General features: G+C 34.5%; 1 protein-coding gene across 5 annotated transcripts in view; it reads right to left on the reverse strand.

Annotated features, from left to right (window-relative positions):
- Window positions 1-3,444: 3,444 nt before the first annotated feature.
- The window catches only part of Ptpn4 (protein tyrosine phosphatase non-receptor type 4), a 173,142-nt gene continuing 159,596 nt past the window's right edge, over window positions 3,445-16,990 (reverse strand). For 4 of the 5 annotated variants that reach the window (XM_010632287.3, XM_010632288.3, XM_010632285.3 and 1 more), the window contains 2 exons: window positions 9,893-10,028; window positions 3,445-5,177 (listed from right to left, as the gene is read on the reverse strand). In XM_010632287.3, coding sequence (XP_010630589.1) covers window positions 5,091-5,177; window positions 9,893-10,028 — 223 coding nt within the window. In that variant the 3' untranslated portion in view covers window positions 3,445-5,090. Of the gene's footprint in view, window positions 5,178-9,892; window positions 10,029-16,990 lie in introns of those variants that run through there. The other variant, XM_010632290.1, reaches the window with a different exon arrangement.

Here is a 16,990-nt window from a genome sequence, read left to right on the forward strand (position 1 = left end):
AAAAAAATTATTTCTTTTAAAATTGCATTTCGTGTAATGACATGTACTATTCTGCCGTTTTCTAATGCTCTGCACACATTTTCAACCAGTAAGAGTATCCTTAAAATCAAGTCATAATTCTAACATTTGAAAGATACATTCATTTTCTTAACAGCATGAAAAACATACAAATATCATTTTATCCCTTTAAACAATGCAATTAAAGAAGTTGACAGTTCAATCTTTTGTCCATAGAAAAATACTTTATCATTTACAGAACAGTAGATAGGAAAAGTCTACAGTGTTTAACTGAAACTTTGATGAACTTAACAAGACTTTCAAACATTTTCATTCTTGTACTGGAAATTTAAAAAGATTTCAGGAAGTTAAATGTTTGAACTATTCCCTAAAATTGCAGTCTTTACCTTGCAAAATTGCTAGTAACTTTCTTATATACATAAAAGGTGGTTTACCTATGTATGCACTGAACCATGTCTAACCAGTGCTGCTGGACTGTACCCCAGCAGATATTATTTCTAGCTGCCCAGTTAGCTTGTGTGACCAAAATAAGAACTACAGAATCAACAGTATACTTACAGTAGAAAAACACAAAAATAAGACAGCAGCAAAGGTTTACATGGAAACAGAAACAACGTTTTGCTATCTACTTAAAACAAATTTACTAAGACTCTGAAAATAATGTGTTTAATTTTTGGCAAAAACAGGGATTTTTGTGATATTAGAAGACGTAATTGCTACTGAGAATTAATGAAGTCTACATGCAATAGAAATTATGTTGATAATAGTTATGATGTGATAAAGAACCTAAAACATGATTTAGGGATATCTTTCTTGGGCGTTAAAATTGCCTAAATTATCTATTAGCAGCAGTTTGCTCTCAAAATATTTTAGGATTACATAAATTTCTTTGCATCTATAAAATTCTCTAACAATTTTATAAAGTAGGTGCTACCACTAGTATAGTGATCACTTTGAGACAACAATAAATATCTGTCCACAGATCACTAATTCCAGTATTTGTTATAGTAACTGTATTTATTAGAATAAAATAGCTGTTTCACTTGGAGGAAGCCACAACAAATGGTTCCAGAAATTGTGGCTAGCTGAAACAACTGTGGGAAGAAAGCAGTATTAAAACAAAACATGTACTACTTTACTGATGTGGCAGCTTATAGAAAAGCAGGTGGTGGCATCATTTGTCTATGTCTTATCATGTTATTTAGATGTTTATCCCAACAAATATTTACCGTAATATATTTACTATAAGTGATTTAAATTCAAATGAACTTGAACTATAAAATAACTGCGAAAATAAAAAGAATCTGTAAACATATCCACATTGTGGTATAAATAATTTTTACAAATTCAAACCTACTTTGGCAACCTTACCATCAGAATAAAATATTCAAAATACAGATATTAAATAGCACATTGTTATAAATTCATGTTTCTTCTCCCTTCCTGATAAGATTATAAAAGAAGTTATGCTTAATTCTCTTAATATTCACATTATGAACAGAAATTATTTCATTATGAGGACATATGTTCTAAATCTTAGTTTTCTATGTTTTAAGTGCTTTTAAAAATTAAGTCTTCACTTGCAGTCCGGCATGCTTTCCCACAGCATATGTATCAGCCTAAATACTTAACAAAAGCTTATGTTCTCTGTCAGGGAAGAGTAACTAGCAAATTGAGTTAGGGTCCTAATTAGGATCACTTCGGAAGCCTACTTATTTTCTAACTTATGTGACATCTCCTAAAGTTGTCATAGTTATGAAGTCAAAACACTGCCTGAGCGATTTCTCAAATTCAAATAAACTTAAATTTACAAGAATTTGATATTCACATAGGCTACAATCTGTTGAAGTTCTAGTATAATAAAAAGAACATTAGATTGAGAATTAGAGAACTTTACCCTTCTGCTTTCTTGTTCTGGCAGGCTACATATAGGAAATTTTCTTAGGCTGTTTACTTGGCTTTGATTTGAAATGGATGCACTGGTTTAACAAATACAACCATTCTTGAGAATGCAAGTCCTATTCTGAAATATTCCTCGTCCTATGTACGCAGTGCTGATACAAATGGAATACTCTATAAAAGGCTTAAAATGAACATGAAAATACCACCCTAAATAAGAGAGGAAAGTAGTTTTTCACTAACACTTCTTAGCATTTACAAAAGCCCCCCGATTCACAAATGACTTCCACTTTGAGTATATGGATGTGTGGGGCAGCTGCAGCTAGAAGAGTTGGGGGAGTGCTTACATACAAAAAATTTGGCATTTTATCACACAGAATTACCTTGTGGATGGAGTTTAGAACTACTGGGTGTATGAAAGTTAGCATTATCTCTGGAAACCTATTTAGATAAGTGAGCAAGTTAAAAAATTCTTAGGTTTAATGGATAAAGGTTTATCTATTTGGTCAACAGAGAAGCTTAATTAGCATATTCATTTTAAGAAGCTTTGAAGGATAATATGAACTTTAAATTTAAGTGAGAGCCCAATAAATATGCCTTTATAAAAGGATCTTTTTCCACACATGAAAATACTGATAAGAGAGTACCTCCCAGATGAAAATTCAAACATGAGAAATTGGAGTGTACTTCTATATTTCAAATACATTATCATTTAAAGATAGGCATTAATGATTAAAAAGGGAGCAGCACTCATTGCCAATAATTACAGTCAACCTTAGAAGTGTAAACAAAACTCTAAATTAAAGACAACTGTCTGTTTATGTCTACACAACTGGTACCTTTTTACTTAAGGTATCATATTCTGTCTACACAGTTAAAACTGACAGATTTTATTTTTTAATTCAGGCCAAAACAACTGGCAAAGCAGTTATTTAATATTCGAATCCTGAACATGTTTTTTTCCACTTTTCAGTTTGTAATAATGTTACATAGCAGCCTAAATTAATCTGTTGGTAGACAGTGGAATGTTAAAATAAGACTATAGTTAATTTTCTATCTTATAGTGTCATAAGTGTGAAATCAGGATATGTAAGAAAAATTCTCTTTGACATAAAGATGTTTACTTCTTTCTTTTAAAAAAGACAAAATATTCTAATATGACAATTTATTTGGTATCTTGGCTGTTAATGTTAGGAGCTTAACTTTCTAGAATTTATTATTGTGAATTTTTAATAGGTGAAATGACATCATTTAGGTTTTAGTCTGTATTTTCCCTCTCATACTAAGAGGCATTCCAAAATATCTACCACTGGATTCTAAACTTTTATATAGACTATATAGTACAGAAAGATTCAGAAACCACTAGGAAATTAATCAATTTTAACCAGATCCATATAAAATAATCATATAAGAAGCAGGTTGTGGCTGACACATGCCTATAATCCCAGCTCTCAGGAGGCTGAGACAGGCCAGCCTGGGCTATATAGTGAGTTCAAGGCCAGCCTGAACTACACAGGGAGACTCTGTCTTAAAAAAAAAAAAAGAAACCAAAACAACAACAAAACCCCAAACAAAAATCAAATAATTATGTAACATAATGATTTGAGTAGGCAAGCAAATGTTCACTTCTATTAAACTGGGCAATTTTAGAGTTCTGTCTCACTAGACATAAAAACAAAACCAGAAAAAAACTGTCAAAAAACATCCTTGATGGGACTCAGATCCTCAGTCAGGCTGGACAATCAAAAAGTTTCCTTACCAACATGCTTATAACTTAAGTATATGTAAGCTAGAGTAATTTAAATGTACACACACACAAAACAAGAAAATGCTCATTTTTGTTATCTAGGGGTCACACTTAGAAATCAGTCAGTATTTAATTTCTTGTGTGAAGGAACCCAATCAAAGACCAGTGCAGAGAAAGTTTGGTATTAACTGAGTGCTGAAGAGCAATACTTTAGTTATGGATAGGAATAGGTCACAACTATTTCACTGTTTTCAAACTATAGCTTAGCGTATCAATATTTATCTGTATCATACATGTTAGACACTATTTCTAAAGTTAGAAATAAAATAAACCTGAAACTTGAAGAGTAAGCTGAGCTGCTAAACTATAACCCCTTCCCTCAGTAAAGGAATGTGTGGATTTTGAACAATTCCATAGCAGCAGTGCATGCACCCAGTAGAACACAATTTTAACTTTGCTTCTTATGGCAAAATACAAGTATTGAGTAAGAAATGGAATTTCTTTACCTTCCTTTCACTGCATAACTTTCAATACAAGAAGCTGTTTTTCTAAAAAATGTGAACTTATTAAAAATGCATAAAAATGTCAGAATGTACAATATACATACACACCTCCTAGTGGGGTCAAATGAGTGCCTTTTTCTTTAGACATACAATGACATCTCAAGGCACTTAAGGGGTTAAGACAATGCATGCATTCCTTTACATCAAATATGTGAAATCACATGATTTGGAATAAGCCAACCTTAAGATAAATATGTTATATTATTAAATCCAAGACAATTTGTAGATTCATATTTTACTTTCTATAAGATGCTGGTAAATGGACAATGTGCAGCATTTCCTGGGAATAATAACAAATTCCACCTTTCTTCTTCTGAATAGCAGGTCTCTACTTGCAGGGTGGGGTTGTAGGGAAAGATGTGCTGCATCCATAGGCAGTGTATTGGCTAATATTGAGAATGATATTGCTAAAATTTAAAAAATAAAATCTGGTAATCAGTATTAGTAAGTACATAAACCACCAAAAAAGACCAGAGCTGACTTGTGATGTTTACTTCTTTTTGCTTTACGATACAGGTGTACACCAGGGATAAGAATTCTGAGCCTTGTTTGTGGCAATTCTACTGGAAAGGTACTGCATGGCACCACCACAAAATTTCATAAATTACCCTGAACATACTCAGTTATTCACTATTTGTTTGGAGCAAAGCAAGAAATAGTCTTCAAACACATGAATTATAGATTTTGAAAGAGTGACATTTTTAAACAATAAAGTGCAATAGTGCTGAAGTTTTCAAAAGTTTTTGTGAGTTCTTCTTCTTCTTTCTCTTTTTTTGAGATGCCATTTCCTGTGAGCAGTGTTATGGCATAGTGAATATAATGAAAAGCAGTTTTCCAACACATATCCCAGAACTTTTGTTTTCTTATTTATTTGATGATGGTGTTAAGGGTTTAACAAAGCCTTCTTCATAAACTTTCAAAATAGCTTCACACACAAATCTGTATTGACTCTGAAAAATAAAATATAAAAAACAGAATTGGTAAGAAACATCAGAACACAGATAACCAAACAAAAGCAAAAAAACCCATCTTAGTTGGCACTTGGCTTTATGCTTAAAAAGGAAATGCAGAATAAATTAGCATCAAGATACCATTTTTTACTAAAAGATGTGGCAAAACTAAAAGTACAACATTTTATTGACAAAATTCACCTATACATTACTGGTAAGAACGGTAAAATACTACAGACTCTCTGAAGAGGAATTTGACAATATTTAACAAATTATATTACTTTTTTTTTTTTTTGGTACTGGGGATCAAACTCAGGACCTTGCACTTGTGAGGAAGGTGCAGTGCCACTGAGCAAAATCCCCGGCCACATTACTACTTTTAGGATTTTTTTTATTTTTTATTTTTTGGTAGCGGGGATTGAACTTGGGTCCTTGCGCTTGCAAGACAGGCCACCGAACCACCGCTGAGCTAAATCCTGGCCCTACACATTACTACTTTTAACACACAGCCATCCCACTTGTAGAAACATATCCAAAGTATAAACTAGAAAAATAAATTGAAAACACATATTCACAAATGAGGCTATTTACTTGATTATTTTTTACAACAGAAAAGTTACAAACAGTTCAAATTGTCATCAGTAAAAGTCTGGGTAAGTAATCTGTATCTTCACAATGGAATACTATCTGAGTAAAAAGGGAATAAAGAATAAAGGTCTCTGTATAGACTACTATAGAAAGATATCAATATTTTGTTAAGTAAAAAAATCAAGGCATATAAAGTATGTACAACAGTATATTTTTGTAAAATAAAGGGGAAAATATAAATATTTGTATCAGCTTAGCTTTTTTGGGTGGTGGAGGTAGTAGAGATTGAACCCAGGGATTTCTCACTGACCTACATTCTCAACCCTTTTTTATTTTGAGACAGTTTCTTGCTAAGCTACCTAAATTGGGCTTGAACTTGCAAACTTCATGCCTCAGCCTCCCAGAGTGCTGAGATTACAGGTGTGTACCACTACTCCCATTAAAACAACAACAACAAAGAAAGAAAGAAAGAAAAGGAAAGATAAGTAGTTTAAAAATGATTCCTTTTTTTCAGTACTAGGGATGGAACTCAGGCCCTTGCACCTGCAAGGCAGGAGTGGCGCCACTGAGCTAAATCCTGGCCTTAAAAATGGTTTCTTATAAAGACATGGAGGGAAAAGGGAGTATGAGGCTGGACTTCACTAAATATACTTTTCATACTTTAGTTTTTACTTTAGAACTATGTATTATTTTATACTTTTGTATGTTATATTAATGCTAAAATTAATTTAAAATATCTCTAAGACTGAATATATAAAATAAAAGTATACATCTGGTTGATGGCATAACCATACAAAGGGGAATTATTGCAAGGGACTTTATGACACTCTCTTGTAGGATATATCTAAAGGTCAAAAAGCAGTGTGAAAAAATTAAAAACTATCTTCGGTAGTTACACTGTTGTCCTGTTAATGTTATCATTTTGAAACTATTGGTGTGAATTTGAAATAAAACAACAGAGTACTTGTGCTATTTGAAGTCTTTCATTGTTGGTACTGAAGAGAGCCAATGTTCTTGCTAAAGGAGATAAAAGTATCAGAAGCACTGAGTAAAAACACAGAATCAGTATTAACTTATCACAAATATATTTTCCTAGCTCTGACAATTGAACATTTCTAGAAGAGCTGAGGGATACAGCTCAGTGGTAGAATGCTTACCTAGCATTCATGAGCCCCTGGGTTCTATCCACCCCTGAAAAAACCAAAAAGCAGTCAAACAACAACAAAAAAACTGCAGTAAATTTTATGATTATGTGTATTTTACCACAGTTTAAAAGAAAAAAAAAAAACCTATTATGAAAGAATGTGCCCAGGCATGGTGGTATATGCCTGTAATTCCCAGCACTCAGCAGGCTGAATCAGGAGGATCTCAGTGAGTTTGAGGTCAGCCTGGGCTACAGAGTGAGTTCAAGCCCAGCCTGAACTACATAAATGAGACAAGAAGGAAAGAGGGAAAGAGGGACAGAAGGAAGGAAAGAAAAGAAAAAGAAAAAGAAATTGAAAAGCAAAATACTCAAGAAACTTAGCAAATCAAATAAAGCAACATATAAAAGTAACTGTATTTTAAATTGAGGTGATGTTTATCTTGCTTTCGCAAGGTCAATTTAACAACCCAAAATGTAAAACACCAAAAATATGATGCATCACAGAAATGTAAGAATAAAACCCCCATATAATGATTTCAGATGCCAAAAAAAATTTTTTTTGGACAAAATTAAACACCTTTTCAGGAATGAACTACGCATTAACTAGTACAGAGGAAAAAAAGTTCTTTAACCTGGTAAACAGCAAAAACTCTTGGTTAACATATTTAGTGGTGGAAAACCAAAAGCCTTCCTGATAAGATCTGGAAAAGTGTTTTGGCCGCACTACTTACTATGATTTAAATATGAAGCATGTGCAAAGACTCGTGTATGGAGTGCTTGATCCCCAGTGTAGCATGTTGAGGTGGACCTAGAGAGGTGCTAGGCTCAGTCAGGAGAGCACTAACCTTATCAATTTCAATCCATTGTGTTCACGGCTGAATGAGCTACTAAGAGGTGGGGCCTATCTGGAAGAAGGTCCATAGGGGCTTGGCTTTGAAGGGTATATCCCGTCTCAGCCCTTTCCTCTTTCTTTTTCATTCTTTTTTTTTTTTTTTTTCAGCTTTAATTGAGTTTATTGGTACATTTTAGGAATACAGTACAGTTACATTCATTGTTGGGATCTTGTACCTCTACATGACAAGTCTTGGTTCTCATTTTTTCCCCTTACCCCTGCCCTCCCTTCACCTTATGCTCTCTTGTTCTCTCTCTGCTTCCTGGCTCCCATGAGGTGAACAGCTTTTCTCTGCCATACCCATCCACAATTTTCTGGCTCACCACAGGCTTAAAACAATGGAGCCAGATGAAAGTGGACTGAACCTCTGAAACCATGAACTGAAATAAATCTTGGCTCTTTTCGGTTGTTTATGCAGATATTTTGTCCCAGCAATGAAAATACACCACTTTTATTCAACACCGTACTGGAGGTTCTAGCCAGGATACTTGGGGGTGGGGGGACATCTAGAGTGAAAACAATAAAAGCAAGGATGTAGGATATATGATCAATAAATAACATCAACTGCATCTCTATCTCTTTGCAATGAATAGTCCAAAAATGAAATTAAGTAAACAATTCCATTTACAATAGCATCTAACAATAAATTCTTAAGAAGTATAAGACTGGTATGTTAAAAGCTACAAAACCCTACTGAAAGAAATTAAAGACCTAAATACACAAGACAATCCTATGTTATAGTTTTTTATTTTGTTTTGTTTTGTTTTTTTGGTACTGGGGATTGAACTTGGGTCCTTGGGCTTGTGAAGCAGGTGGTGGAACCACTGAGCTAAATCCCCGGCCCATCCTATGTTATACTTTGGAAGATAAAAGTTTCATCAATAAAGCAATACTTTCCAAACTGATCTACAGATTCAATGCAATCCCTCCCAAAATTCTAGTTGGCTGTTTTTGCAGGCGGAACAAATCAATTCTAAAGTTCATATGGAAATGCAATGGATTCAGAAAAGTTAAAACCATCTTGAAAAAGAACAAAGTTGGACATTTGTATTTTTTGATTTTAAACTTTACAATAAAGCCATATTAATCATTTCAGTAGTATAAGCCTAAGAGTAGATATCAATGGAATGGAACTGAAAGCCCAGAAATAAACCTTTATATTTGTGGTTAACTGATTTTATATTTGTGGTTAACTGATTTTTTTTTTCAGCTTTGAGTTTATTGGTACATTTTAGGGATACAGTACAGTTACATTCATTGTTGGGATCTTGTACCTTTACATGACAAGTCTTGATTCTCATTTTTTTCCCTTACCCCCTTGCCCTCCCTTCACCCGCTCCTCCCCTCCCTGGTTAACTGATTTTTAAAAGGGACCTGAAACAACTGAGGAGGGAAAAACAGATTTTTCAACAAACAGGGTTGGGACAACTGGATAGCCGCATGCAAAGGAGCAAAGTTGGAATCCTAACTCAAAATATTTATAAAAATTAAAAAACTCAAAACGCATCACAGTCCTTAATATGAGATATAAAAATATAAAACTCTTAGAAGAAAACATGGGAGTAAATCTTTGTGGGCTAAGTAATGATTTCTTAGCTATAACATAAAAAAGCAAGTAATAAAGAAAAATATAGGTAAACTGGACTTCATCAAGATAAAAAGCTTTTCCACTGCCTGCCTCACAAGTGCAAGGGCCTGAGTTCGATCCGGGTTTATCAGAAAACAAAAAACAAAAAGATATAAATGCTATGCCACTTGCATGTTGGCAAAAATGTTTCTATAAAAGGACAGATACTATTTACTTTAGAAACTGAAAGCCATATGTTATAGTATCTGTTATAATTTCTCCACCTGCTTTTATAGTATGAAAGCAGCCAAGACTATACATAGATGAGCATGGCTGGATCCCACTAAAGGTGTGAACAAATGGTAGATTAGATTGGCTCATAGGCAAAAGGTTGCTGACCTCTGTGCTCAGAGTTACTAGCTCCTGGTAAGGAATTAAAAATATAAAAATGATTTAAAATTCACAATGGTAACAAAAACCATCACGTTGAGGATACACATGTGTACATGAAATACAGTACTTACAGGTGTTTGGATCATCATGGCTCGTTGATCTCTCATTGTTCTTACGATGTCTAGTGGATAAACTGGCTGATTGCATTCAATGAGACACATGGCTGTTTCCATAGTAATAAGAACCCCGGTTCTTCCAATTCCAGCACTTTTAAAAAAGAAAAATATGGGCAAGTCTTACTGGTATTATTCTCTTAAAATTCTTGTGACATTTATACAGAAAAATGAAAGCAGAGTCATAATACAGAAGAACAATTATGTAGTAAGTCAATTTTTTAATTACACAGCTTTTTTATTAGTATATGTTTGTGACACATAATAATTACATCATCTAGGTATGTACACTTATCATCTCCTAATCATTTTTGCTCCCCTTCATTTTCTCCTTCCCCAGAGGCCCTTACCACCTCTACAGAGTCTACCTCTCTGTTTCCTACTATCTCTCTTATTTTGCTTTGTTTATATTTTGGTTTCTTATGTTAGAGAAGCCATGGAATATTTTTTTTTCTCCTTTAATCCTTTAATTGGTACAGTACCATGGGATATTGAATCTTCTCTGTCTCTTTTATTGCATTTAGCATTATGGTCTCAAGATCCAATCATCTTCCTACAAATGACTCAAATGTATCTATTATGGCTGAATAGTACTCCACTGTGTATATAATACCATACATATTTTCTTTATCCTTTCCTCTTTTGATGGGTACAAAGGCCATTTCCATAATGTAGTGGGATGTTATAATCATGGGTATACATGTTATCAATGTAATATGCCTTTAATGCTTTCAGGGAGAAGAGGTAGTAGCCAGGTCAAATTCAATTCCTATTTTTAGTTTTTTGAACACTCTCCATACTAACTCCCATAGTGATTGTACTAGTTAGTTTACATTTCCACTGACAATTTAGAAGTGTTTTTCTCCCACAGCCTTGACAGCAACTGCTTTTTTTTGAGCCTTTGACAATAACCATTCTTAGTGAAATAAAATGGAATCTCAGTATTGTTTTGATTTTCATTACACTAATGTCCAAAGATGCTAAACATTTTTTCATGTATTTATTGGCTATTTGTACTTCTTATGTTCATTTTAGTTGTTCGTTTTCAATTCGATCTTTTATTTTGGGGGGGGTAAAAAAATTTTTTTGAGTGAGTTCTATACTAGCCCTCTAACAGTACACAGCAGCTGGCAAAACTTTTTCCTATTCTGTATACTGTCTCTGCCTGGTTGGCTGTGTACTTTGATGTTCAAAAGATTTTTTTATTTGATATAATCCTGTTTGTTGATTCTTGGTGTTTTATCTTGTACAATTCAGGTTCTATTCAATAAGTCCTTTTCTATGCCTATGTCTTCAAAAATTTTACCAGTTGTTTCCTCTAGCATATTTGGTTTTTATATTTCTGTATGTAGGTCTTTGATCCATTTTGATTTCATTTTAGGAAAAGGTGAAAGATACGGATCTAGCTCCATTCTTCGGCACATGGATAACTACTTTTCCAGCATTCATCGTTACAGAGGCTATCTTTTCTCCAGCATATATTTGTTGACCCCTTTGTCAAAAATCAGATGGTTTAAGGTGTCTGGGTTGTTTCTACATCCTCTACTGTATTCCATTGGTTGATATGTCTGTTTTTGTGCTAGTTCTGTGATATTTTTATTGTTGTAGCTTTGTAATATAACTTGAAGTCCAGAATTACAATGCCTCCTCTTTGCTCTTATTCATAACTGCTTTGGCAATTTTAAGTCTACTCTGGGTCGATATAAATTTTAGAATTTCTTTTTTCTAGTTCTGTGAAGAATGCTGTTTGCATTTCTGGTATTAGAATTTGAACTCAGGACCTTATGCTTACCAGGCACGCACAGTGCCACTGAGCTAACCCCCTGGCCCTCTTGTGGTATTTTTGATTGGAATTGCACTGATAATATTATTTCTGCCTGTTGACAGGGGATGTCTTTCCATTCCTTTTGTCTTTCTTTCTTTCTCTCTCTTTTTTTTTTTTTTTTGGACCAGAGATTGAATTCAGGACTTTGCGCTTGTGAGGCAGACAGCAGAACCACTGAGCTAAATCCCTGGCCCATCTTCCCATTTTCTAATGTCGTCAAACATTTTTCAGGACACTCTGGTTTTTGTTATAATGGCCTTTCATTTCCTTGGTTAGGTTAATTCCTATGTGTGTATGTATGTATTTGGAGCTACTGTGAAGGGCATTTTTTTCCCGATTTCTTTTTTGTAAGTTCACTGCTGTTATATAAGAAATACTGATTTTTTTTTTTTTTGGTTATTTATTTTGAATCTTGACACTTTGATAAATTTTTTTATTCGTTCCAAGAGTCTTCTGATATCATTTTTGGGATCTTTTTCTTTGGTGGGGGGTTACCAGGGATCAAACTCGGGACCTCGTGCTTGAGAATTTTTTTCTCCCAGTACCAGGGATTGAACTTAGACCATCATGCTTGCAAGGCAAGCACAGTGCCACTATGCTAAATCTCTGACCCTTGGGATCTTTCTTGTAAAGAATCATGTCATCTTGAAATACAAACACTTTGACTTCTCCTTTCATATTTATATCCATTTACTTCTTTGTCTTGCCTGATTGTTCTAGTCAAAATTTTGAACAGGAGTCATCAGAGTGGAAACCCTTGACTTCCTTATTTTTGAGGGAATGTTTTCAGTTTTTCCTCATTTAATATGATGGTGGCAGTGGGTTTGTCATGAATGGCTTAAGGGGAGGTCATTCTCTACCTATTTTTGTCAGGGTTTGTACTATGAATGGATGGTGGACTTTGTCAAAGGTGTTTTCCTGCATTCTTTGTGATAATTACATAACTTTTACTCTTACTTCTATTTATGTGGTATAAATTACTGACAAATATGTTGAACATTCTTATAACCCTGGGATGAGGGCGACTTGGTCAGGATGTATGATCTTTTTAATGTTGCATTCTGTTTGCAAGTGACCTTGTTAAGGATTTTTGCATCTATTTTCTTTTCTTTTCTTTTTTTGGGGGTACTGGGGATCGAACTGAGGTCTTCATGCTTGCGAGGCAGGTGGCAGAACTGCTGAGCTAAATCCCCAGCACGCATCTATTTTCATTAAGGAAATTGGCCTATAGTTTTCTTTTATTGTTGAGTTCTTGTCCAGTTTTGGTATCAGAATAATGCTAGCTAGCTTCAAGGGATGAGTATGGCTATATTCCTCCCTATCAGTTTCATGGAAGAATTTAAGTATTGGGTTAGTTCTTCCCTGAAGTTCTGGTAAAATTCAGCAGTGAATCCACTGGACTTTTCTTTAGCTGGCAGAATTTTTATCATTGTCTCTATTTCACTGCATGTTACAGTCTGTTCAGAGTATTTTGAGACTTTTTGGTTCAGTTTTGCTAATTCATGTATCTAAGAATTTATTTCTTTCAGATTCTCTAATTTCTTAGAATATAAGTTTTCTAACTAGTTTCTCACAATTCTCTACAATTCAACTTCTGAAAGGGCTTGGGAGGCTGAGGTAGGAGGATTGCTGTGAGTTCAAGACCAGCCTGGGCTACATAGTGAGTTCCAGGTCAGTCTCAACTACATAGTGAGACCCTGTCTCAAAACAACAACAACAACAACAAAACTTCTGAAATGGTATAAACATAATGAGGAACTTCCCTTAAAAATGCAAAATAATAGAATTATAATAAATTAACATAAGGTTGCGAGTTCAATCCCCAGTACCAAAACAAAACAAACAAAAAAAAGTAAAAGACAATATTTTATGCTTTAAATAAGTTAATGTTTTAAACAAAATTTAACTTTAATAAACTTTACCACTGAGAGAGTCAAGAACTTTTGGAAGTCTAATTTTTAACCATGAAGCTATGAAGACTTAGGAAAATGAAATGGATGTGTTCTGCCTCTCAAATATTCATTGTATAATTTGTTTTTATGATTTGAAAATCTCTCAAAATGTGCTAGAAAATTTAAGGGAAAGGATAGCTCAATATGTCCTCCAAATATAACACTTAAACACGTGGTTATGTTAGGGAGGAAATAACTTGGCTGCTAATCTTTTGGTCAGTGGCACTGGAGGTTTTATGTGGTTCCTTCAGGGAAGCAGGGGACACCTGGGATTGAAGGGAAGGATCTGCAGCCTACCATTGTTTACCTAGAGCCCTTGGAAGTAGACAATTACATAATAGTATTTTGGTGGGTCATTCTAAGAGATGGGAGTACTCAATGAAAAAAATTTTTTTTCATTACTGGAGATCCAACTCAGGTCCTTGTACTTGCAAGGAAGGTGGCGGAAACATTCCCTGGCCCTCAATGAACATTTTTAAGAGGGGCCACGGTAAGGAAGAAGTCTCCTACTGGGTGCCTATATCAGGGCCTGAACATGTGCCTCAAAATTCATATGTTGAAACTTAATCTTCAATGTGACATTAAGAGTTGGGGCATGTAGGAATTCATTAACTGATGAGGGTAGAGCCTTCACAGATGGGATTAGGCTACATATAAAAAGGGCTTGAGGAAGTGGTTTCACCTCCCTGTCCTTTCCATCCCTTTTGCCTTATGAAGACACGGCATTTGGCCCCTCAGAGGATTTAGAAATAAGTCACTATCTTGGAAGCAATCAGCATCCTTCACCTGACCTCAAATTTGCAAGAGTCTTGAGCTCAGACTTCTCAGTCTTCAGAACTACAAGAAATAAATTTTTGGGGCTGTGGATGTAGCTCAGTGGTACTGCACCTGCCTGGCAAGTGCAAGGACCTGAGCTTGATCCCTGATACTGGAAGGAAAAAAAAAGAAATTTTTGTCTTTCAAAATTACCAAATCTTAGGAATTTTGTTATAGACAAAGAGACAACCTACAATACTGTATTTCATCAGATCTAAATTATAATCCATTGAGAGAGAAATGTTCCAATTTCAGAGATACTAAAAATGAAAAGCTTCAAGAAAATCTGAGGAACTTCAAGAATATCAAACCAGCAGTCCAAAAACTTTTAAACAATATCCTAGGAAAAGACAATTGAGAGTCACAACTCCATGAAGCCTAGCAAAATGAATCCATCAGGCAAGACAAGAAATTAAATGCAAAGGGGACAATCTAACAACAGGAAAAAGTTCTGACAAGTGTAAGTCAATACATACTACTATTTGGAAAAATTCATGACAAGGATAAGTCAATACATATCAGTTATAAGCATCAATGGTAATGGTCTCAATTCACCAATCAAAAGAAACAGACAGGCACAATGGGTGAAGAAGCAAGATCCAACAATATGCTATATACAAGAAACACACTTAATTCAAAAAGAAACTCAAAGACTGAAAATTAAAGAGTGGAAATGATACAAAAAAATTAATAAAGCAAAGAGTTGGTTATTCCAAAGAATAAACAAAATAGACAAACAGCCAACCTTATCCAAAAAAGGAAAGAAAAGGCCCAACTCCATATAATTAGGAATGAAAAGGGTGAAATTACAATGGGCCGAGCAGAAATCCAGAGGATAGGTACCTTTGAGAACCTATATTGCAAAAAGATTGAAAACAGAAGAAATGAACAGATTTCTAGATACATATGAATTATCAAAGTTGAATGAAGAAGACCTAAAATCCTAAACAACCCAATATCAATCAAAAGTGAGAACATAATTAAAAACTTACCAAGAAAAGCCTGGGTCCTGATGGCTTCACTGCTGAATTCTACAAAACATTTAGAGAAGAACTACTGCTACTACTTTTTAAACTCTTCAATGAAATAGAAAGGGAAGCAACACTCCCATATTCATTCCTGGAAGCAAGCATCACCTTGATTCCAAAAGCAGAGAAAGACAGAACTGAAAATGAGAACTATAGGCCAATCTCACTAATGAACATAGATGCAAAAATCCTTAATAAGATCCTGGCAGAATGCAGAAGATCATACACCCTGACCAAGTGGGATTCATCCCAGGGATGAAGGAATGGTTGAACATACACAAATCAATAAATGTAATAGACTATATTAACAGAGCCAAGCACAAAAACCACATGATCTTTTTTTTTTTTTTTTTTTTTTTATACCAGGGATCAAACTCGGGTCCTTGTGCTTACAAGGCAGGTGGCTGAACCACTGAGTTAAATCCCAGGCCCCCACATGATCATGTTAATGCAGAAAAAGCATTTGACAAAATCCAACACCCACTCATGATAAAAACCCAACAGAAAATTGGAATAGATGGTCTTTATCTTAACCTGATAAAAGCCATTTATGAAAAACCAACAGCCAACTTCATACATCAAAAACATCATCAATGTCAAAAACAAAAATTCTTCTTTCTGACATCAGGAACAAGACAAGGATGTTCACTATCACAACTACTGTTCAATATAGTTCTGGAAACATTAGCCACAGCAATTAAAGAGAAAGAAATAAAGGGAAAAAGGATAGGAAATGAAGAAGTTAAATTGTCATTATTTGCAGACGTCATGATACTCTATATAAGAAGACCCCAAGAACTCCACCAGAAGTCTTCTAGACTTAATAACCAAATTTAGCAGAGTAGCTAGATACAAGGTCAACACACAACTATCAATAGCTTTCCTATACACAAATAGATTAACTGAAACAGGAACTGGAGAAACAACTCCTTTCATAATAGAATAAAAAAAAAAAAGAAAGAAAGAAATACCTAGGAATCAACCTAATAAAAGAAATCAAAGACTGCCGGGCATGGTGGCGCATGCTTGTAATCCCAGCACTCAGGAGGCTGAGGCAGGAGGATTGCTGTGAGTTCCAGATCAGCCTCAACTCCATAGTGAGACCCTGTCTGAAAAAAAAAAAAAAAAACCAAAAAAAAAAAAAAAACCCCTACTCTGAAAACTATGGCACTCTAAAAAAAAAAAAAAAAAATAGATCAAAGAGGATATATCAGAATAATGGAGAGACATCCCTTGTTTCTGGATAGGAAGAACCAATATAGTGAAAATGGCCATACTTCCAAAACTGACATATAGATTTAATGCAATCCCAATTGAAATTCCAACGGCATACTTAACAGAAGTTGGAAAACAATCCAAAAAAATTCATTTGAAACTATAAGAGACCTAGAATAGCAAAAGTAATTCTAGGTAATAAAGACAAAGCAGAGGGTAT

This window comes from Fukomys damarensis, unplaced genomic scaffold (genome assembly GCF_012274545.1).
Source record: "Fukomys damarensis isolate Sample0158 unplaced genomic scaffold, DMR_v1.0_HiC HiC_scaffold_29, whole genome shotgun sequence".
Classification (NCBI taxonomy): Eukaryota; Metazoa; Chordata; class Mammalia; order Rodentia; family Bathyergidae; genus Fukomys; species Fukomys damarensis.